The 21,424-nt window shown below is 41.8% G+C and overlaps 1 protein-coding gene across 2 annotated transcripts in view; it reads right to left on the reverse strand.

Moving 5' to 3' along the window:
- DIDO1 (death inducer-obliterator 1) overlaps nucleotides 1-21,424 on the reverse strand; it is a 78,855-nt gene that overhangs the window by 31,663 nt on the left and 25,768 nt on the right. For both annotated transcript variants that reach the window (XM_066626269.1, XM_066626268.1), the window contains 5 exons: nucleotides 20,137-20,235; nucleotides 18,098-18,965; nucleotides 14,676-14,994; nucleotides 13,430-13,636; nucleotides 11,486-11,711 (listed from right to left, as the gene is read on the reverse strand). In XM_066626269.1, the coding sequence (XP_066482366.1) occupies nucleotides 11,486-11,711; nucleotides 13,430-13,636; nucleotides 14,676-14,994; nucleotides 18,098-18,965; nucleotides 20,137-20,203 (1,687 nt within the window). In that variant the 5' untranslated portion in view covers nucleotides 20,204-20,235. The remainder of the gene's footprint in view (nucleotides 1-11,485; nucleotides 11,712-13,429; nucleotides 13,637-14,675; nucleotides 14,995-18,097; nucleotides 18,966-20,136; nucleotides 20,236-21,424) is intronic.

Below are 21,424 nucleotides of genomic sequence, written 5' to 3' on the forward strand. Positions count from 1 at the left end.
GTCTTATCTACAGACAAGAGCCAGGTTAGCTCTGAGCAAGTTGCACATTATGTGGCCCGTCCGCTGAAGCGGATACAGGTATAAGTTCAGGTGAAGTGACCACTAGCTTTAATTTGTGAGAATTATTTCACCTAAAGTTGAAAGCCAGACGATTGGCGGAAATATTGGGAGTTGCCAAATTTTCACCATGAACCTCCTTAAAGTTAAATGGGGAAAATGTTTGACAGTTCTTGTACATAGCATCCTTCAAATGATTTCACAACCACGAATTACACATGGTTTAGATCTGAGTTTATAGTCACTAAGCTGGAAGGACTTAAGATTCAACCCTGCCATCAGTTTCCACGTGGAAGATGCAGAGAGACTATGTGTAATACCATTTTAATATAGCATTACTGAGTCCCGCTATACTAGAATTACTTCCCAAAAGCTGGAGCTTAGCACCATGAAGAAGCAGCGCCTTGTTGCCGTTTCTTGTTCATGCACTAGAAAGGAAATGCATGATGATGTCATTTGACCTGCTAAGTGCAACAAGGGCATACATGTATCTTATCACACTGGCTCCCCAAGTTACGGAAGGCTGAGTCAACACTTTTGCACAGGCACAGTCCATTCTTTGGTGATGCATTTGCACAGGTGTTGGGCTGGCAAGAACCAGCCATTTTGCCCTACGTTTCAACTTGCGTACTCTGGTGAATGAACTGTAAATACATTGGGGACTTGGTGTCTTTAGACACATGTATTGGGGGAAGTACTGTTATTATTTTAAGTCTTCCTAGTTTTAGGAAGAGCTAAGTTGCTAGCATAACAAATAGAAGAGTAGCAGAATCGAACACCGGACTCTTGGTCACTGGTAGTGCACCTCTCTCCATTTTTTCTGGGAGAAGCAGCTTTTCACTTCCTCCACATTCAAAACGGCAGACTCATGATGCTAAAGCTTGAAAAGTTTTATACTGCCTACCTAGCAAAGGGCAATGTATAAGCAAACCCTACTTGGCACAACTAATTCCAAAAGAGTTAGCTGAACCACTCATAGCACATATTTAGCCTTCCATGCTCATGGGGCTTAAGTTAGTTCCAGGATCAATGCAGTGAGGTATTGCAGCTTTATACATTGATTACACAGAAGTCTGAGCCCATTTTTTAATCAACATGGGACACAAATGATTACTGTACTTAACACTGGTAAGATCAGGCATGCCCAAACTATGACAAGCTGGGGATTTCAGTTTACTTGCCTCCAAATTTACTAGAACATTTGATTTCTTCTTTCAAACACCCCATTTTGTCTTTTAAATTTTTGGGAAACACTTTGTATCATTAGTCCATGCATGCCAATAAGGATTTCAGCATTTTCTGTGCACTTCAAGCCCATTTGATGATTCCACAGGTAATGCCTTATACTTTACAGGAGTGGCAGCATGTGCTACTCTTGTAGTGCCCAATCCTATGCTCAGAAGTCCCAATGAGTTTAATGGGACTTACTCCCAGGTGTGAATAAGACTGTAGCCTTGTCAACACAGCACTAGACTACTTCACTGGGCTATTCCCCAAACATGGATTTTGTCCATGGAACTTCCAGCCTTCTTTAAAAAACATAAATGTGCAGTTATGCAACTGTATTCATATTTAAGCAACATGTTTGCACACCCTCATGTTGAAGATCTGCCTAGCCCACAAAGGTGCAAGCAGGCAATTTTCAATATGTCACCTGGGTTATGAGATAACTTCTCATATGCTGTGATACACAAGCCAGTAAGAAAGAAGGTAAGAGCTGCTTAAAAAGAAGCCTATCAGTCCTTTCAGTGTAACTGGAGCAGATGGGGACAGCATTAAGATTCTTGCTTGTTGGTAGTGAAAGCTGTTCTTTTGTAGTGTTAGGATTTGATCCGAACAGCTATAGAAGTTCCAAAAATGCCTCCATCAGTTCCCAGAGGCTTCTAATGGAAATAGCTTTCAATTCCCTACTGACACAAGAGCGGTCAGGCCTGAGAATGAGGGGGTATAAATGCATTCCAAGATTCCTTTCATTTGGCACTATATTTGAAGGGTCTCTAGTACTCTTTTCCAATTCCCATTTTATGGCATCATGAAAATGTACCAAATCTCAGTCACAGAATTAGCTCACACAATCATTATTGTGTTAAAAGGGATTAGATTCTACCACATTCAATGACATAATTTCATAAGTTTGTGGCCCAGATTATCTTCCTCAAGTAAAAGCAATTCATTTTTGGGCCACAAATGAGGGGACAGAGCCTCTTATTTCACACCTAAGTCTGTATTAAGAATCGTAGCTACAATTCATGCCAACATATTGATCTGATAGATGATTGAGTTTTTCATGGTGGTGGGTACACCAAAAGGGCAGTCTTCTTGCAATCATAAGCCCCCCTTTTAAATAAAAACAGTAAGATGCAATTCCTCTGAAATGATGCAGCTTTCAATTAAATAGATCAGCATAACCTCATGCTTAGAGTGCCAACACTGAATGCATCATGAGTGCCAAGATAGCAGTTGATGCTAGACACAAACTGAAGGGGGATACAGAAGAATGATGGCATTCTCTTCATGCTATGACTCTTTCTAAAATGACACACTCCAAGAAGTTTCACTGCTGAACTGGCAAGCTCTGAGGCACCAGTGGGAGTATACAAGTATCTCATCCTTCAGCAATATTCTGAGCACCATGTATGATTAGCACTGCAATCCCTTATATTGAGATTGCCATAGTAGTCTGGTAACTCCATGACTTTTTAAAGTCCCTTACTTTGTGTGCCAGCATATAAAGCTACAGCTTCTGTACACCACCATCACCAACAGTCTACTGCATTGATTTATGGAAACTGCATCAGTCTGCACATTGTGTAAGGGATTTTAAAATGTCACACCCACCAGGTGGAGTACTGATATGCCTCAAGCATTTGGGAGCAGGCTTCACATAGCAGCACTACTTAGCATGCTTATTTCTTAAAATATATTACTGCAGAATTTAGGTTACTGTATAACTAACTAGCTTCCATGTGGTCACAGGGACACTAGCCTACTGCATGGCTGCATTTGGTCTTGTATTATACCCAGTTCGTCCCTCAGGTTTCTGAAAATTGCTGTCTGCCTTTCAAACTCCCATGATTTGATTTAAAGATCATGGCAGTGTTTGGTTCATATGATGTATGGAATTCTTCCCCCTTCTGGTCAACAATAGGTATTCCCCACACCACCCACATCTACAACCCACAAACACGCACCAACTTTCCACCTTACTTCCTTCTTATTCCATAATTTTGGCCATAAAACAGTATCTAACCAATTCCACGTTGAATGTCTGAGTGAACATTTACCACTTCTGTGGATTCTGATCAAAGTGTGCCTGACTTTAAAGATGCAGAATTTGGTATCCAATGCCGTTAACACCATTAAAGATTTACAGTAGGCATAACATTCTTGATAGTAGTCTAAATGGAAGGCTAACTGAGCCAACTATTTACGAAGACAGGAAGTTTAGCTTTTCAGTAGCAGTTGAAATCAGTGGCAGTAACAGTGCACTCACATCTATAATTAAAACACAGTTATTCACAGGCTGCAATTGTGGTACAGCTACTGCCACTGTGCCATATTGTGAGGGTTCCTGAACTGTATGGAAAGCTGTGCGCAAAGCAGATCCACCTAGTCAGGCAATACTACCCCTAAATTAGTACCAATGTACTTAAATCCCATCTCCAACTCCACACAGGGGCCACTTTCCTGCACATCAGTGTCCGAGCAGTTCTGACACCATGGAATTTAGCAAAGTGGCAGTAATCACAGTGCAAAGAGAATCTGAGTCCAGGTCCAACGCAACACTGAAGTAGTGTGGTAGACACTGTGCAACTGCTCATCCGCTGTTTGGTGTCGCAGCTCTGCATTGTTAACCATGGCAGTGCCTGGAAAAGAGAAATATGTGATCCTACAATTCTGAGACCCATCCTTTACTAAGAAGATATGAGATGTAATCATGAGGGAGGCTTTGGGTGGCTTCCACGCTGCATTGGTAATGTGAGAAGTATGACTAAATGTCACACTTGGGATTTGGGATGTGAGCTGCACACTTTGCAAGAATTTGTTACAGATTAGGATCTTCCAAGCTGATCCTATCTTAAAGGGCACACAAAGGCTAAGGCAGCGCATTGCAGTTTTCTGGGAAAGTGATTCTGTTAGGCCTCAGCTGACTGCCTGCAACCACATAAGTCTCAGCAGGTAGTTTATGTTAATCTTGTGGGTACATCATCATGCTGTCCACTGTGAGAGGCTGGGAGTACTGCAAGCCTGTGCAGCAAGACAAAAGCCTCTACAGAGGCCTTATATCTACTTCTGCTGGTCCATGAAACTAGGAGCCCACAATGCAGAGAATCTTGCTCTCATTCCCCTCCCTCACTCTAAAATTCCAGCCAAGATCTGTTGTTCACAGCACTTTGCACCCTCTGGTGCAAAGGGAAATTGAAATGTAAGGTTGAACAGTTAAATCAAAGGCCTAATCCTTTTGGGCACCTCTAGCAGAGTGTGGAAGTAGCTCTTAACAATACTGTGTAACCCAGCTGGCTACCAGAGGGCCAAAGCTGAAAGACATTTTCATCTGTTGTCATCGCATCCAGGAGCAGGGATGTATCTAAATCTAGCATCAGTTGAATTTTCACAACTGTTTGACACCTTGTCACATTTTCTTCTCACAATGTTAAATTCATTGATGTCAACTGTTTACACAACTGGAAGATATCCTTGCAGGAATGATGAATCCATGAGAACAAAACAAAACCCCAGTCCCTTTAAATTATCTACCCCCATCTTCACATTATAAAAGATGAGTTTGAACTCTTGTAGAAGCGATATTGAACAGTGAACCCCTTCCATACAGCTGAAGTGGTGTAAGAAAGGCAAACAGGTGCTGTAGACCTTCCACAGGACTACTTACCAAAAACTGTAGCTCTTCAAAGTGTTGCCATTGCATGGTCACATTGCTGGAAGACGCACGCAACATTGGAGAGCATCTGAAGCTCCTGGAAGAGGTGTGCTTGAAAGACAACCCAAGCACCCCCTTGTGGCCCTCAACATTCGAATCCTAATTGTGTCACCAAATTTGCCACGATTCCTTATCTGTCTATAGGCGGAGGAAGAAAATGTCTGCTATGCCTTTGTTCTGCAATATGCAGCTACTACACCCGTCTTGCATACTTTGGTTCTTTGTTACCTTGGTGACTTCCTATCTTCTGTGGTGCTTCTACATTCCCCACCACCAAAATTCAGGTGCACTTCTTGTTCATTCCTCCTATCAGCCATCTAGTCAGACTCGAAGGCAAGTTTTGCTTTCAAACCAGGTTCTAGTCACAAATCTGAAAAATGTCTGACCATCTAAGGCAGTGATTTTCAACCTTTTTCATCTCGCAGCACACTGGCAAGGCACTAAAATAATCAAGGCACACCATCAGCTTTTTGACAATTGACAAGGTACACTGTACTGTCAATGGGGGCTCACACCCCCCAATGGTCCTATTGATAAATGACCCTCTCCCAAATTCCCACAGCACACCTGGGGACCATTCGCGGCACACCAGTTGAAAACAGCTGATTCAAGGACTTAAAGCATCCTTATAGAAGGCATAATAAAGAAGCCAAGTCGGAGTATTTCCCCCCCAATGGAAGACTTCAACCCAAACTACTTGTTGATCCAGCTGCATTCATCACCATCACTTGGAACAAACAAAAGCCCCAACTGTATGCTGCTGCCTACAGTCAGGATTGGACTCATAATTGTATGAAATTCTGCTACTGGTTGAAATAACAGCAGCTTCATTGCTCATTTTAAAACATGAACACTATCATGGTACTGGGAAAGCAGTTCTTCTATTAGGTCTAACAAAAAGGGGGCTCTGGATGGATACAATTTCTCCCTATACATATAGTGTTCTATAGAATATGGATACCAGCCATAACTTTGAATGTTTGCTATACCCTTTCTAGGATATTTGGAGAGATGAATATCAGTCCAACTCAGCTAGACAAATGTGAGATGCTGTGTGATGAACCTTGACCAGAAATGTCGGCAGTGACCTTCTACAGGCCGGAAAGGGTGCCTCTTTTTCATGATTGATTTTCTTTCTCTGAATCATCCAAGATGGCACCAAATGCAAATGGGTAAGCCCTGGGTCTGGAGGTCCATGGAAAATTTTTTCTTGGGGAGGCTTGGCTAGCATGTCTTCCTTGAAAATTCAGTATCACAGCAGTTGGCCTGTGGGATAAGAACAACCTTCATACACTCCCACCCCACCCCAAATCAGCAGGTGACTCTGCAGCTTATATGCCTTCCCCAGTAATATGTGGCACAGCCCACCGCTTAAGTCTTCTTTGGTAGGTCTTGAAGATGTTGCTCCATGGAGGTCATCTTCAGCTCCCATTCACTGCTTTCAGGCACAGCCAGAAGCCACCAGCAGTCAGGATCTGCTCCATTGTTTCTAATACTGGAAATATGCAACACCAGCATCGAGAACCCCTTTTATTGGGGGGGAGTAAGAGTTCTAATTAGTTACTCAGTCAGCTTATGGAATAAAGATCATAGAAAAACAAACATTATATCAATTACACTTCTATCATCTTTAGTATATGATTAATCAAGGGTTGGAAAAGAGAACTGAATAGCCTCAAAGGATTGATTGTACCCACCAAGTGTTCTGAGCTGTCACTCATTTCCTCACCCAAAAAGCTCATTCAGATGAGAACTTAAGTACACTCTCCAATACAGAACTTAACAAACTCTTGCTTTTAATAACAGTCTATCCCAAATTATAGTTCACTTGATGCATTCTGCCTGCACTGACTCAAAATATTGGATACAGAATAAAAAAACACTTAGTGTTCAAATCATAGCAAAAGCCCAAATGATTAGACTGCTCCCAGAAAACACAGATAACTTGCCTGTCAATGCTATCCCTCTTTACTTGTAAACTCTCATCTGAACAAGCCTTGTGGGATAAGGACTTGCTTGCTTGGCCTTATCTGAAGTTCAGTGTTTACCCGCTTTTGAAGAAACACAGATTCATACTATGAATCTCTAACCATCTCCTCTTAGATATGGAAACCAACATTCTGTTCTGACTATATCTTGAGACCTTTGCCAATCACTGTCCTTACTTGCCAGATCCTTCCAAACACTGAAAAAAATTATTTCTGCTTTTCATAATGGTGGTTTAGGGGGTCTCATGCATGCACATACATTGTGTTGGGAAAATGTACCTCGTAACTCTTGGTCTGGGTAATGGACAGAACCGCTGCTATTTTAGTAAAGATGAAAAGTACCACAAGAACTGCATTGCATAAACCCATTCAAACATTTTGGCACTTCCTATAGGGGATGTACCACATGAATACTCACTGAGGCATCAACAAAAATTTTGACACCCCAAAGCAGTAACACTAGGGAATATACTGCTTGGCTTGTCTCAACTGCCAAAACTAACCCTGATAAATCTACCTACTATCTTCAGTGTTATGCATAAAAAATCAGACCCCAGGGGTATCTATCTAGGACTTAATTTTGTCACAGTATCTTGAAACAGCATTTTAGAACATATCTGTATACTATGCCCCTTCTTCCCTTCCCCCAATCTACCTACACTTAAGGCTGGTTAACAAGAATAAATTGAGTGAAATACTGGATCAGAAATTGCCTATCACTGTATTCCTTTTGCAGAATCATTTTGAGTGCTGCTCTTTTTGTTGGTGTCTCAATTTTTCTACTCCTAATTTCACTTCTGCTGCTTTTCTCTTATAAATCTTCACTAATTCTCTTTCTCAACGTATTTTTTCTAGTTTATTCTAGTTTAGAAATAATTTTCCAATTATTTCTAGTTCCCCAAAAAGGAAAACAGCAACAAGAAAACAGGGTTTTAAAGCATCAAACTCCTTCACTGTGACCTGTCACCCAACCAATTCTGCTATCTCATTGTGTAGAGGGGAAAAAACTTGGGATTTTCAATCCTATAGTTGATGCTTTGGGTCTAGTTAACTAGAAAGGTAACTTAAAATGATAGCTGAAGTTCTCTCTCTCCCTCTCTCTCTCCCCTGTCCAGTAGGTGGCACAAAGTTCACACTCTTGACTTTCTGGTTGATTTTGTAATCAATACTGTTCCCAGCAACCCTTTTGAGGGCCAATCCTATCCAGCTTTCCAGTACTGATGCAGCTGCAACACAGCTCTGAGGTAAGGGAACAAACATTCCCTTACCTTGAGGAGGCTACCATGAGATGTACCACACACTCTGTTGGCATGGCTGCATAGGCTCTGGAAAGTTGGATAGGATTAGGCCCTGAATCACTTTGTGCAGTTTTTTTGGATCTTCAATGATATAGTCTTTATGATATTTGTTTGCCAGCCACCTGAAGACTGTAAGACAATGTATGACATTACAATCATCTTCAATATGACAATATCCACGTGAAGGAACATCCTGCCCAATTCATTGATAACCCATATTAAAATGCTCAATCAGAAAGGCCAACACAGAATACTCACATAGACACAGAGCAAGATAAGCCATATGTCAGCTTAACTCTGAACCGTGTGCTGTGCATTTAAGGTTTTTTTAAATTTTGCTTTCCATTATACTACTCCAATGAACTACAGATATGATTTTATAAATTTGTTTACTTTAAGCGGATAGATGCAAGTAATGCAAGGCAACTAAGATTGCTGGACTTGAGTGAGAGAAATTCAGTTTCAAAACCCTTAGTTATAAAGTCCACTGGATGATTTTAGGTAAATCTCTCACTCACTCACAGGGTTCTTGTGAAGATAAAATGGGATAACCCAACATGTACTATTCTAAGTTCCATATAAAAAGAGATGGACATAAAAAGGAAATTTTAATTATGAGTGAGTTACAAGCAATTCCGAGGAGAGATGCAAAAGGAATGTTGGGATCCAGAATTTTAGTTGCTTTCCTGTGTACTCAAAAGGTCTATTTTACACTATAAGTAGGTTTAGCTGCCCACCAGCATGGACTAGTTGTCGAAATCAAGAATCTAGTCTGCCATCTAACTTCAGGATTAGAATACCTGATGTTAAGAGCAAGATACCCGATCATCCCAACAGGAAATAATTGAAAACCTATTCTCTCCAGTCCACTAGTTTCCACAGAATTCCACACAGTATTTGAGTGTTACTGGTTCCTGCAGGAAGGGTTTTAATCCTCCTTCTGTGTTAATTTTGCCCAGAATATTGTATGTAGTACCACCAAGACTCTCCCTTAATTCTTCTCATTTGAAATCCTCCCAGAAACAGCACTATAGTGCATATGGATGTGAAGTGCAGTTTGTCCCACAAGGCATTAACTAAAGATGCTGAGAAGAACCCTGAAGTGGACCAAATGGTATAGTGTTTTAGAGTAAGTTATTAAGTAAGAGAGCTGGTGCAAATGGAAAGATAAAAAGTTCCCTTTACCTACCATCTAGCTAATATTACAGTGAAGTTAAAGGTTATTTTTCAGGAAGAACACTCTATTATTGTGCATGGACATCAGAAAGAATGCCCATCCTTGGTACAGAGCATAGAATGGGGACATTTTAGAAGCTTGTGAAAAAGTACAAAACACAATTGCAGCTAGAAACTTAGCAAGGAACCATGTCCAATACCAGAGGTCAAGTGTCATGTCTGTAAAGCTTACCCTCTCTACAATATCAGTGTGTCATTCAGTTATTAGAAGGGAATGAATGATAGCGTTCAGTGTATGTATGTGAGATTCGGTGCTACTCCATAAGATGTTTGAAAATGCCCAACCGCACTTAGTACCAGGAATAAGTTTACAAACACAGATTTTGCATAACTTGCCTCCAATACAAGTGGAAGGAGTAACTCATGCCTGGATAATCATTACCACTGAAGGAGAAAGGAGTCATTTCAACATAAGAATTTATATTTGGTAGTTTAGCAGCAATACAAAAGGAAATTCCAAGACATCTACAGAACTTACCTTAGCAGCCAAGTGAAGTGTCTTCTCAAGGTGACGAAGCCTCTTCACTAAATGTAAATTGAACTGATTGTCCATTTTAAGCAAACACAAAAAAGATAATTCCAATTGTCATTCTCCTAGTACAGAACTTAAGAAAAATACTCACTTGTTTTGGGAATTGGATCCATTACTGTACACTTTATATGAAAATTATATTCCTAAGGTCAGACTGCTCACTCACTTGCCTGGCAAGGAAAGACAGCCTTGAGGTTCTAGGAAAGGAAGCTGTAAGATAACTGGTTCGTCCATCCTTCCTAGCTGTCAGTTTGCCACACTGGTATACATGGACAGGTGGACTTGTTTACAAGGCTGGCTGAGAGAGTTAATGAAAGCCGGGGGGGGGGGAAGTTTGCAGGTTTTAAATCAAAGTTTTGGGATCTATATCCTTAGAAACAAAGCCCTCCCCATTAGCTCTCCCCTATTACTGTCAGGCAAGAACCATCACTGAGTGAACCAAAACATAAGAACATAAGAAAAACCAAACAGTAACAGGCAGAAAGGAGTTCTAGGTAGCTTCTCTTCAAACCTTGGAACTCCATTCCTCCACAGGTTCATCAAATCCATCACTGGAGGGTTAATCAAGCAAGCATTTAGAATTATTTTAAACTACAGACATAATAGTTTGCATTTCTCAAAAGTTGCTGGTCCAGAACCTTGTATCTGGTTTCACAAATATATACAATTGTTTTTAAATCTGAGCAGCAAGACTCAATTACTCCCTGCAACGCAAAAGTAAAAAGCCTATATTGAAACTGTTTAGCAGGAGATGGTAAAATGTCCCTAAGAAGCCAAAGACATTGATAATGCAAAAGCACTGTTACTTACCTCATTAAAAGTTAAACGCCATGGACGCCACATATTGCAAAACTAATATACAAAGTGATAATTCTCTATCTCTAAGTAATGACAGCCTGTCTAGTATATAGCCTACAGATTAAAAATGAAAACAGGCATTCCAACTTAAATTGGAACTTATTTCAGGTAAACCAGCTTCCTGGAATCAAAATTCCCCCTCCAATTAGTGTTTGTGTGTGTGTGTGTAAATTTGATCAGAATCCTTTGGAGACCTTGAAATCTTAACACATCCGCTACAAAATGCAACCAAAATTAAAGCAAGCACAACAGTTATTTTGTACATTCCATAATCTTCAGAAATGTGAGCATGTATCTTCTATTAGAACAGAGCTAGAATCTATGAAGCCTACTAAGAATATTTACCTGCAAAAGTGTACGTTTAAAAGCCATTTATATGCAACTTGTGGATAGACCCCCAAGTTGACAACTGCTATGCATGTGTCTTGAGAGTATCCCTCAAAAGTACGTGTGCAAATCTTTGAAGATGGGGGAGGGGAGAATTAAACTCCTTTCTAAATTTTGCAGAGTCATAAGCAGAAAGTTACTCAAGGAATATGGAACTGACTGCAGAAGAATATCCCTGTGAGATACATACATTTGAACAACACTGATGATGAAATGGCAGGAGTCTTTTCTGGCTTTACTGCATTATAATTATGATCGCTTGCCCAGGATGGTGTGCTGCTTTCTGAGGTTGGCTCTTTAGCAACTGTCTGAGTATTTGCTTCAGTCTTAAGAGCTGTCACCACTGTTTTCTTCACAGTAATCTCTCGTCTCTCAGGACCTGGTTTCTTCAGCATGAGTTGAGGTTTGGTACCTGCCTGTGTAATTAGGAGAACCTTGATCACTAAATATTACAATGATAAAGTTGTAACAGAGAAAAGGACAAGAAACAGTCTGTCGAGCACCAGGAAAGTATCTCACAGCACGACAATGTATCGTACTGCTCTGGTTAAGAAGTACAGTAACGTCTCCTATAACTCTGTTTCTGAACATGAAAACAACTTTACTATTTGGGAGTTTCCTTATGATATTTGCAGTACAACAAGTTAAACAAACCTTCCACAAACCTGGGAAGTACAAAAGACAGAGTTAAATTATGCGACCAAGATGTGAGTCAGGAATCTCCTGTTCAATCCTTGCCACCATCAACTCGCCAAGTGAACTTAGGCAGGCCATCTTCTCTCAGCCTTAGCCCTCCCACCTGTAATGTTAGAATAATAATGCCATCCTACCTCTAAGTGCTAGTGTAAGTATTGTTGTTGGCAACCTTCAGTCTCGAAAGACTATGGTATCGCGCTCTGAAGTATTACATTATTATCTGAAGTATTATCTGAAGATACTACGTTATCGCCCTGAAGTATGAAGTGTAAGTATTACAACAATATGTATTCTCTTATATAGTTCCAGAAATATGCTGACTGGTGTCAGGTTGCTAGAGACCTGGTGCACAGCCCTACACTGGGGCGCTGGGAACCATCCAGTCATCCTCTGACGACACTTTATCACTGCCACCAATACTGAAACTTCAGGCCGTCACCCAGGCAGGTGGTCCATCAATCACAGCCCAACCTGGCCAACTCAATTACAAGCTAGCGTGGTTAAAAGAGAAACTGCCTTCCTATTCAGAGGCATAACGCCTGTGAACAGCTGGCAGTGGCGGAGTGGGGGCTTTCACCTTTAAGCCCTGCTAATCGGCTTCATAGAGCTGGCCCCTGCTGGAAACAGGATGCTGGTCTGGACAGGCCTTTGATCAGATCAAGACACTTAACTTGAGCAAAGTGGCTTTACAGTGGTTCAACCTACTATATAAAAGGCCAGTATTACGACTTCACTCAAAGTTGTGGTAACAGAACAGATCGGAAGCATAAAGTGGCAAGTAAGAGAGTCACGGTTCTGACTCATCAATCCAGGGCTATGGTAAGAAACAGAGAATTCAGTTCACCATACCTGACTACAAACAACTGATGCTTTTTTACAGTACACCTGAGATGTACAACAGCTATATGATCATCTGTTGTGTTTATGATCACAGTAACATGCATATTTTTGAATTTCATCACTTGCCTTCCCCCTACTGCTCCCTGACCCCAAAGTCTGCTCCTGAGCATACAACCCATTATGAAAACTATCTGGAGGAACTTCATGAGGAGTCAGAATGAATCTGCAATGCCGTAAAACTCTATGGGCCAGTGCTTTAGTGACTCTATGCCCCATGTGATGTTAAATGTTCTTTGGATACTTCATTGTTTGAATGTGGTTACATTTAAAGTTAAAGGGCAAGCATCTATACAACAATGCTGTTACAAGAATGGAAGTGGGATTGAGAATGGCAAGAACAGAGAACACTTGCTAAGTTTATGAATACATGAATGTTGCCCCTACCCTCCTCCATGTATTTTGGAGGAGACACTCATTTAAGATCACTGGAGACACTGTTGAAATCCTGTTCCATGCAGAGCAACTTTAAGTACTGTACTTAACAAAATCACTGACTGTGAATGGGAAGAACTATGTTTTCAAACCAATTCAGGCTTACCAGAGGTTGAGTTTTTAGGACAATGGATCTGTCAGCTTTTTGTCTCATCTTCTCTTTTGGTTTTTGTTCTTTTCCCTCACTGAGAGACTTCATGGTGGCTGCAGCATGTTTGAGAATGCATTCATGACCACAGTACACAGAACCCGACTGAGCCAAACTAGAACAACCAGGGCCAATGCATTTGGCTGTTTCAGGCTCTTCAACCATCTGAAGAAGAGTAAAAGAAGTTGCAACAAGTTTTGAAAAACACATTTCATTTCTACACCACCACCATGTTTTGGTGCAAGCAGTGACACCCATAATGATCTGTTGAATCTTGATCTACTTTGATCTTTTAACAAATGTGTTCATGCTCAAAAATTGGTTTTCAGTCTGCAAAGTGTAGGTGTTCACCACTGAACATTTCTGTACATTGTTTGAGCACGAAAGTGGAATTGCCTTTTAGAAGGCTCCAACAGGCCTTCTGAGGCTCTGTACAATCTCCCCACACCTCAGAAGACCTCCCAGACATGACATCCATCATGTCTGGGAGGTCCAATGTGGTCCTCCAATGTGGGTTTGCGATCCATGTTGAATCAAACCTGTAAACTGCAAACCCGCAGGTGACAAGGGCACACTTGTACTTAGAAACAGAAGTGACTAACTCACACCTTCTGTTTGCCCGTCATCCCCTTGCAGGCTTGTTCAGCGTTCCCTCTGTGCCTTCTGTCATCATGCTCCTTTCTTTCTCTTCCAGACTCTACTCCTTTCTGTTCCAGACTCTACTACTTCCAGCTTGTAGTCTGCCTATTCGTCCCTCTATCTTCCCCACTGTCACTTCTCATCCCTTCAGTGCTGGTCACACGGAAGTGGCCACAATGCATAATTTGCCTAAAAATACATTTTCCTCCAGAATATGACAGTGTGTTTGTCTTTGCCACTAAATATGGAGAACCTGCTTTAGAAAGCAAGATCTTGTACATTTAGGCAAGTTCATTTTATAAGTCTTATTTGTTTTACAAACTTCAAGATTCTGGACATTTCAAAACTAAAAAGTTATAACAAGTGGATTTAGAATTGGACAAAGTATTAATAATTACATATACAAATGCCAAAATTCCCTATTAAAATATAAAGGGCTCTATAATAGGCTCAAAACCTTTGAAATTTAACCTTGGCAGAGATTAGCAAATTAAGAGCAGTTTTCCATAAAATGTGAAGAAATCTAGTACATTTGTTTATTTTTATTTACAATTTCGGTACTCACTGGTTGAAATATTTTCAGCTTTTTCTTCCCACTCGGATTTGCAGCTTTTTCAATCCGTCCCTTGATTCCTTGATCCTCAATGGACTTCTGCTCAACAGTTCCTATACTTGTAAGCTCTGTGCCATCAGCCGTTACCTGCCCCAACATGGTTTCTTGGTGGCCTGTTTCTGAAACCGTTTCATCCTGCACCTGAAGAATGGTGCAATTTGGGCAGATATAGTCCTCCCCATTTCTTTCCAACAGTCGGCCACGTGCCTCTGAAATCCCTACACAGTCTCCATGAAACCACTCTTCACATCTATCGCAACAAATCATAAACCTAGAAAAAGGAAAACGTTAGCAAAAACATGTGGCAATGTATCTTGAGTGAGCAGGAACAGTGTGTGTATAAAATAGAGTCCAACTACAATCAGGTTTGTAAGTTAGCCAGGTCACATTCTTCTACTATTATTAGCTCTGCTTTCTCGTGATCCAATTTGCCTCTTTCTGGGCAGAATTACATGCCTGAAATGTCCCAGTAAATGTCACAATTCTACTCCATCTTCAATCCTCCACTAATTCCTCCTCCTATATCAAATTATCCACACCCAACTGTCCAATTATCCTTCCCTTTGCCTTCTGTTATCCTCATAGCCTTCTAGGCTCCTGCACCCAATCCTCAATGACCTTGGGAGAGGTCTCCATGAGGGCTTTTTTCCCTTCCAAAGATTCAGACAGCTACTTACTAATTACAAGCCTTCTGATTACTGATTAGACAGATTACTGAAAAGAAAGTGGCAGATGTGAAACTGTCACAGAAATGCCCCGAGAACCATACAAAAACTTAAGAAAAACACAAAACAGATCTGAAAGATTTTGACACAGATCTGAGTAGTAGTAGAGGGTCCTTTAAGAAATGGATTATCCAGATCCTTTTCAGTCTGCCTTCAGAATGGAGATGGCCTTGGTGGGTGACCTGCACCAGGGGCTGGACGGGGGGAGGGCGTCCCTGTTGGTTCTGCTGCATCTCTCGGCCACTTTCCACACAATCAGCCATAGTGTTTTAATGGGGTAGTTAGTCAGGTTGGCTCTGGGAGGCACTATTTTGCAGTGATTATACTCCTTCCTGGCTGACAGGTCCCCAAAAATGGTGCTGGGGGTGTGTGTTCAGCAGTCTGGCTACTTGTGTGCAGGGAGCTACAGGGGTCTGTTTGTCTCCCATATTTAACAGCTATGTGAAACCAGTAGGAGAGGTAATCTGGGGATTTGGAGTGGTATGCTATCCATATGCTGATGGCACCCAGTTGTATTTCTCTTTTCCACCAAATACTGGAGGTGGGTGGGTGGGTTTGAATTCGCTGCCATGGGTGTTCCAATGTGTGGCAGAAAGGCAGGGTAGAAATTATTTAAATAAATCCTGGGGAGCTGCCCAGAGGTGGTTGGGAACTGCATGAGGGTTTACAGGCTGAAACTAAGTCCAGACACCCATGAGACAGCTGCCAGATCACTAACCTGTTCTGAATGGGGCAGCACTGCAGAAGCAGGTACACAGCTTATGAGTCCACCTGGATCCACACCTGCTCCTGGGTTGCAAGGTGGCAAACAGGATTAGGGGGCTTTTGTCCAGCTGTAGCAGTACCCGAGTTTATTGGACCTGAGCACAGTAGCCTATGCCTTGGTAACATCTCATTTAGATCACTGCAACACATTCTATATGGAGCTACCTTTGAAGATGGTCTGGAAACTTCAGTTACCACAGAATTTGGTAGCCCATCCAATTACCAGGTCTCAGTGGTTCAGTTCTGTCTAACTGCTGCTCCAGTGACTACACTGGCTACTGGTTCACATCTGTGTCCAATTCAAGGTGCTGGTTTTGATCTTTAAAGCACATCAAGGCTTAAGAACAGGGTACCCGAGGGACTGCCTTCTCACACACATTCAGGTCTGTTCCCTGAGATCAAAGGGGGCTCTCTTACATGTGCCACCCCATCAGAAGCGAGGGGATGGAATCTCAGAGTAGGACCTTTTCAGCTGTGGCACCAGTTATGGAACTCTGTCCTTTTTGAGTTATGAACTGCCCCCTTCCCTTGAAGTGCTCCAGCAGGGGTTAAAAACATTTTTATTTAGATTGCCATTTCTGTAGTGTTGGGTTACAGAGGGGACTTTTTGTATTGTCTTTGGTGTTTTTTATTCATGTTTTTTGTTTGCTTTTATTGTCACCACTGATAGCTACCTTTTATTTATTTTATTTATACAGGTACTTATATACAGCCTCTCTTTGGTTGTTAGATTTCTCCTCAGACTTTAATCCAAGGTGGTTTACATAGGGAGGCTAGTCTTTCATAGAACTCCTCGTTCCAGCTGGATTTCTTCCCAGTCTGGCCTCTCTCTGGCCCTTCGCCTCCCAAGCTCCACTTGACGGCAACTCCTCTCTGACACCGAGGGTCAGCTCATCAGTATATCAGCGTGACCTCAGTTCTCTGGTACTTCCGGTTGTTTCGAACTGGCAGCCTCAGATCTTCAGGCATACAAGGCAGCAGCTCTACCAACTGAGCCAGACCTCTTGCCCTTTTACTGTTCTATCACCCTTTATTGCTGCTTTCATTCTGTGCTGCTATTATTGATATTCCTTTTTATAATTTTCATCTATTACTAATTCTTTAATGGTTTTCTACTGTTTTATTATTGCATTGTTTTTAAATTTTGTAACTGTTTTACAATACTTTCTCATTTTATGTAAGCAACCTTGGACACCCACAACAGTGGGGGGAACATGTGGTTAAAAAGTGTTAAAGAAACATGAAAAATTTTTTATCTCCATTTAGTTCCCCGATTTCTTTCTTCTAAGGATAGAAACTTCCATAAAAAGACCTACAAATTAGGGAATTTTCTATTAAAGGCACAAATTCCACACATCTTAAGAAACAGAATAAGTTTGTCATGTTATACACACACACACACACACACACACACACACACACAGAGAGAGAGAGAGAGAGAGAGAACACGAACACATTCATAGTTCTACAAGACACACACTTCCTAAACCTACCTGGAACTGGCATATATGAATGACTGCCTCCCCTCATATGAACCTATACCTGTTCTGTAAGATCTGGGAGGGGTGTGTGCATCTCTTGTGAGATAAGATGGAACATGCTGAGGGCTCCCTCTCTAGTGGCTCCTTCTCTATGGAACCTGCACCTCCTTTTGATTTGTCACTGTCTGAAGACTTATTTGCTCTGGATTTTGCACACTGTGGTTATTTTTCTTATTTTGTTCCCACCCCGCTTTTGTTTTTGTGCCATTTATATTTTATTTGCTGCTTGTTTTAATACTTTTAAACTATACTGTTTCTTTGAGAATGAGGCAGGATAGAAACCCCTGCAAGATTCCACCCGACCGCTACAAAGTTCTTATAAAACATGATTCGTGAAGCATACCTGTTGTTATGAGGCTGCTGACAGATACAGTAAAGAGTACTAGGATCATAAACCTCAGTCTCTGATTTGCTCTTTGTGGAGCCTTCGTCATCACCTGTCTGCATAACAGGATTTATTTCTTTCTTAATCTGGATGCCTTCATTAACATCCTTGGAGGCAGCTACTTGATCTCCAGACTCATGATCTACAGTTTCAGGCTCTTGCTTTAGAGCTGTTTCAGGCTTAATTTGATTGCCTGACTGGACATCAACGGTTTCAGTTGGATTTTGTTCATGATGCTTTCTCCTGAGGCGATTCTGTAACTCTTTCAGCGTCAGTTCTGTTGGCTTCTGCTCAACACGTTTCTTTCTAAGACGGTTCTGTAGTTCTTTCAGCGTTAACCCATCACTATCACTGTCAGAAGTGGCTTCCTCCTCCTCCTCCTCCTCCTCGTCCTCCTGTTTGGCAATTCTTCCTTTCTGAGCTGAAAGGCCCTTGCTGTCTTTCGAGTGGCACTTCTGAGTTTTTGTATCTGGCGTGCTTTCTACACTACCTTCAGAAGCAGTTTCAATATCAGTAACGTGGCAGGATGCTGGCTCGCTCAAATCCTCAAGAGCTGCAGGAAGATTCTTCCTTCCTCTGCGCCTTACTGTTGTAAGAAATTCTTCTACCCTTTCAGTGCGCTTGGGCTGGCGTCCACTACGCCTAAGAGCCAGGCTCTGTTGCTGTGGAGATGGCTGTTCAGTGATGTCCATTTCCACATCACCTAAACCTTCTCGCTTAGCAATTGTTGTCCTTCGAAATCCCCATGTTTTCTTGAACTCTTTACTAGTGGGTTTAATTGTTTTTTGTTCATCCTCATTGCTTTGCTCACCTTTGTCATCCAAAGCTGAAGAGAACAAAAATATTGTTTGAAGATTCTAACAAATATTTTCTTCCTCTGAGCAGTTAACGTACAAGACAGCAAAATGTGGCATGCTGTGATTTTGAACAGCAAAAAGAATACATTTCCTCAGAATCTCAAAAAACAAGCTATAAACCTTTCTTGCCAGCACCAGCCTGTTACTAGGCGTACCTCATAGAGTGAATCTCTTCCTTTGCAACATTCTCCTAAACCAGGGGTGCCCAAATCCCGGCCCTGGGGCCACTTGTGGTCCTCGAAGCCTCTCAATATGGCCCTCAGGGAGCCCCCAGTCTCCAATGAGCCTCTGGCTCTCCGGCGATTTGTTGAAGCCCACACTAGCCCAATGCAACTGCTCTCAGCGTGAGGGCAACTGTTTGACCTCTTGCATGAGCTGTGGAATGAGGGCTCCCTCCACTGCTTGTTGTTTCACAACTGTAATGCAGTAGCAGCAGCTAAGAAAAGGCCAGCCTTGCTTTGTGCAAGGCCTTTTATAGGCCTTGAGATATTGTAAGACCTTCATTCATTCATTCATTCATATAAGTTCATCTTGAATATATTCATTTATGTAAACTTACGTAAATTTATTCAACTTTTAAATGTAAATTAATTTTTTTTCCCTGGCCCCCTACACAGTATCAGAAAGATGATGTGGCCCTCCTGCCAAAAACTTGGACACCCCTGTCCTAAACCATTGGTTCCCAAACTTTTTTGACTGGCAGCTCCCTTGACCTACTAGGCCACTGACCACGGCTCCTCATTAAGGCTACAATCCTATACACTGCATAGGGTGATGGGTTTTTCATGAGGATTCCACAGCTCCCCTGGCTGGTTTCAATAGCTCCCCAGGGAGTCACAGCTCACAGTTTGGGAACCACTGTTCCACACTAAAGGAGCAGGAACCCTTTAAGGCCATAAAACAGCTTGCATGGAGCCATGCAACCACCCATAGTGGAGGCTGTCTTAACCCCTTACAGAAGGGGCCTCGTGGTCTCGCCATTCCTTCTGATGCTCTCACTGTCGGGAGAGCCAAAGTATGCGCTCTTGCTTTGGAACAGGAGAACACATGGTGAACCATGGGGAGCTCTTGTTTAAAAAAAGAAAAGACCACACAAAGATGCTATTCGGTTATGTACTTTTGTGAACTAAAATGATTTACCAAGAGAAGCGTCTTCCATATTAGATTCAGACTCCAGTGCCACAGATTCAGAATTCCCTTCTTCCATACTAGTGATAATACTTTTCCCGGGTTTCACCTCTGAAAACAGATAAAAAACCAGATTTATAACTGCAAAAGTAGATCAACGGGAGACAATGAAAATTACTGCCACAAGTATAATTTTTGTGCAAATATTTAGACTGTTGATGCTTAATCATAATTAAAAAGAACATACACAGTTAAAGAAGACTCCTACACTTCTTGCCTGGTTTGACTGCATTTTTACGTTTTGTACTGGCTTTGTTTGGAATTGGGACTGCAGTGGAGTTGCACTCCCCCCTGAAGCAACAAGCTTGCAACTTTGGAAACCCAACTTGTGGCCAGAAGTACATCTGCCCAACTCTGGTCTGGTGCACTAGCTGCATCCCTTCCTGCAGATTTGGTCCCAGTAATCAACACGAGAGTAACATCTCAGTTGGATTACTGTAACTAACTCTGCATGGGACTGTCCTTGAAGATCTCTGAAAGTATCAACTGATATAGAAGTGGTGACCAGGATTCTTCTAGGGGCTCGTGACTAGATACCAGTACTATACCAGCTCCACTGACTACTAGTACACTTCCAGGTGCTAGTTATCGATTTTTAAGCCCTATATGGTTTGGGACAGAAATATTTGAAGAATTGCTTTCTTTTATATTATCCTGTGAATTGTATCCATTATTAAGTCCCTGCTCCCTGAAGTCTGCCCTTCACTGGCAGAAGTACAGTCACTGGTGATGCTGTGCCTTCTTTGTAGTGGCACAAAGATTACAGAACCTCCCTCTCAAGTGAGGGAAGGATACCTGGCTCTGTCACTGTCCAAGTGAGTGGTGAAAATGCACTTGTTTCACTCAATTTTGTTGTTCTCGGTTCCTTGGTTTATATCTTCAAATATTTTAAATGCTTCCCAGATTTCTCCCCTCCCCCAGGAAAAATGTTTCAGTATGTTTCATTGGACACATCAGGGTGGGAAGTGAAGGGTGGGATTTAATAAAATAAATGTGAAATCAGGAGAATGCTATGTACCGGCACGCCCCCATATCTGTGCGGGATCTGTTCCACGGACCCCTGCAGATATGGAAACTGTGGATATGGGGCTCTAAAAAAAAGAGCCCCCCCCCGTGAAGCCATCACCTTTGTTTCTGAATCTCCCCATGGCTGTGAGGTGTTTTCTTCCTTTCACTTGCTTATGCAGAAGACCGCAGGTAGACCACAGTTGCAATAGAAGGATATCTGCAAGAGGGATCT

Source organism: Tiliqua scincoides, chromosome 4, assembly GCF_035046505.1.
Source record: "Tiliqua scincoides isolate rTilSci1 chromosome 4, rTilSci1.hap2, whole genome shotgun sequence".
Lineage (NCBI taxonomy): Eukaryota > Metazoa > Chordata > Lepidosauria > Squamata > Scincidae > Tiliqua > Tiliqua scincoides.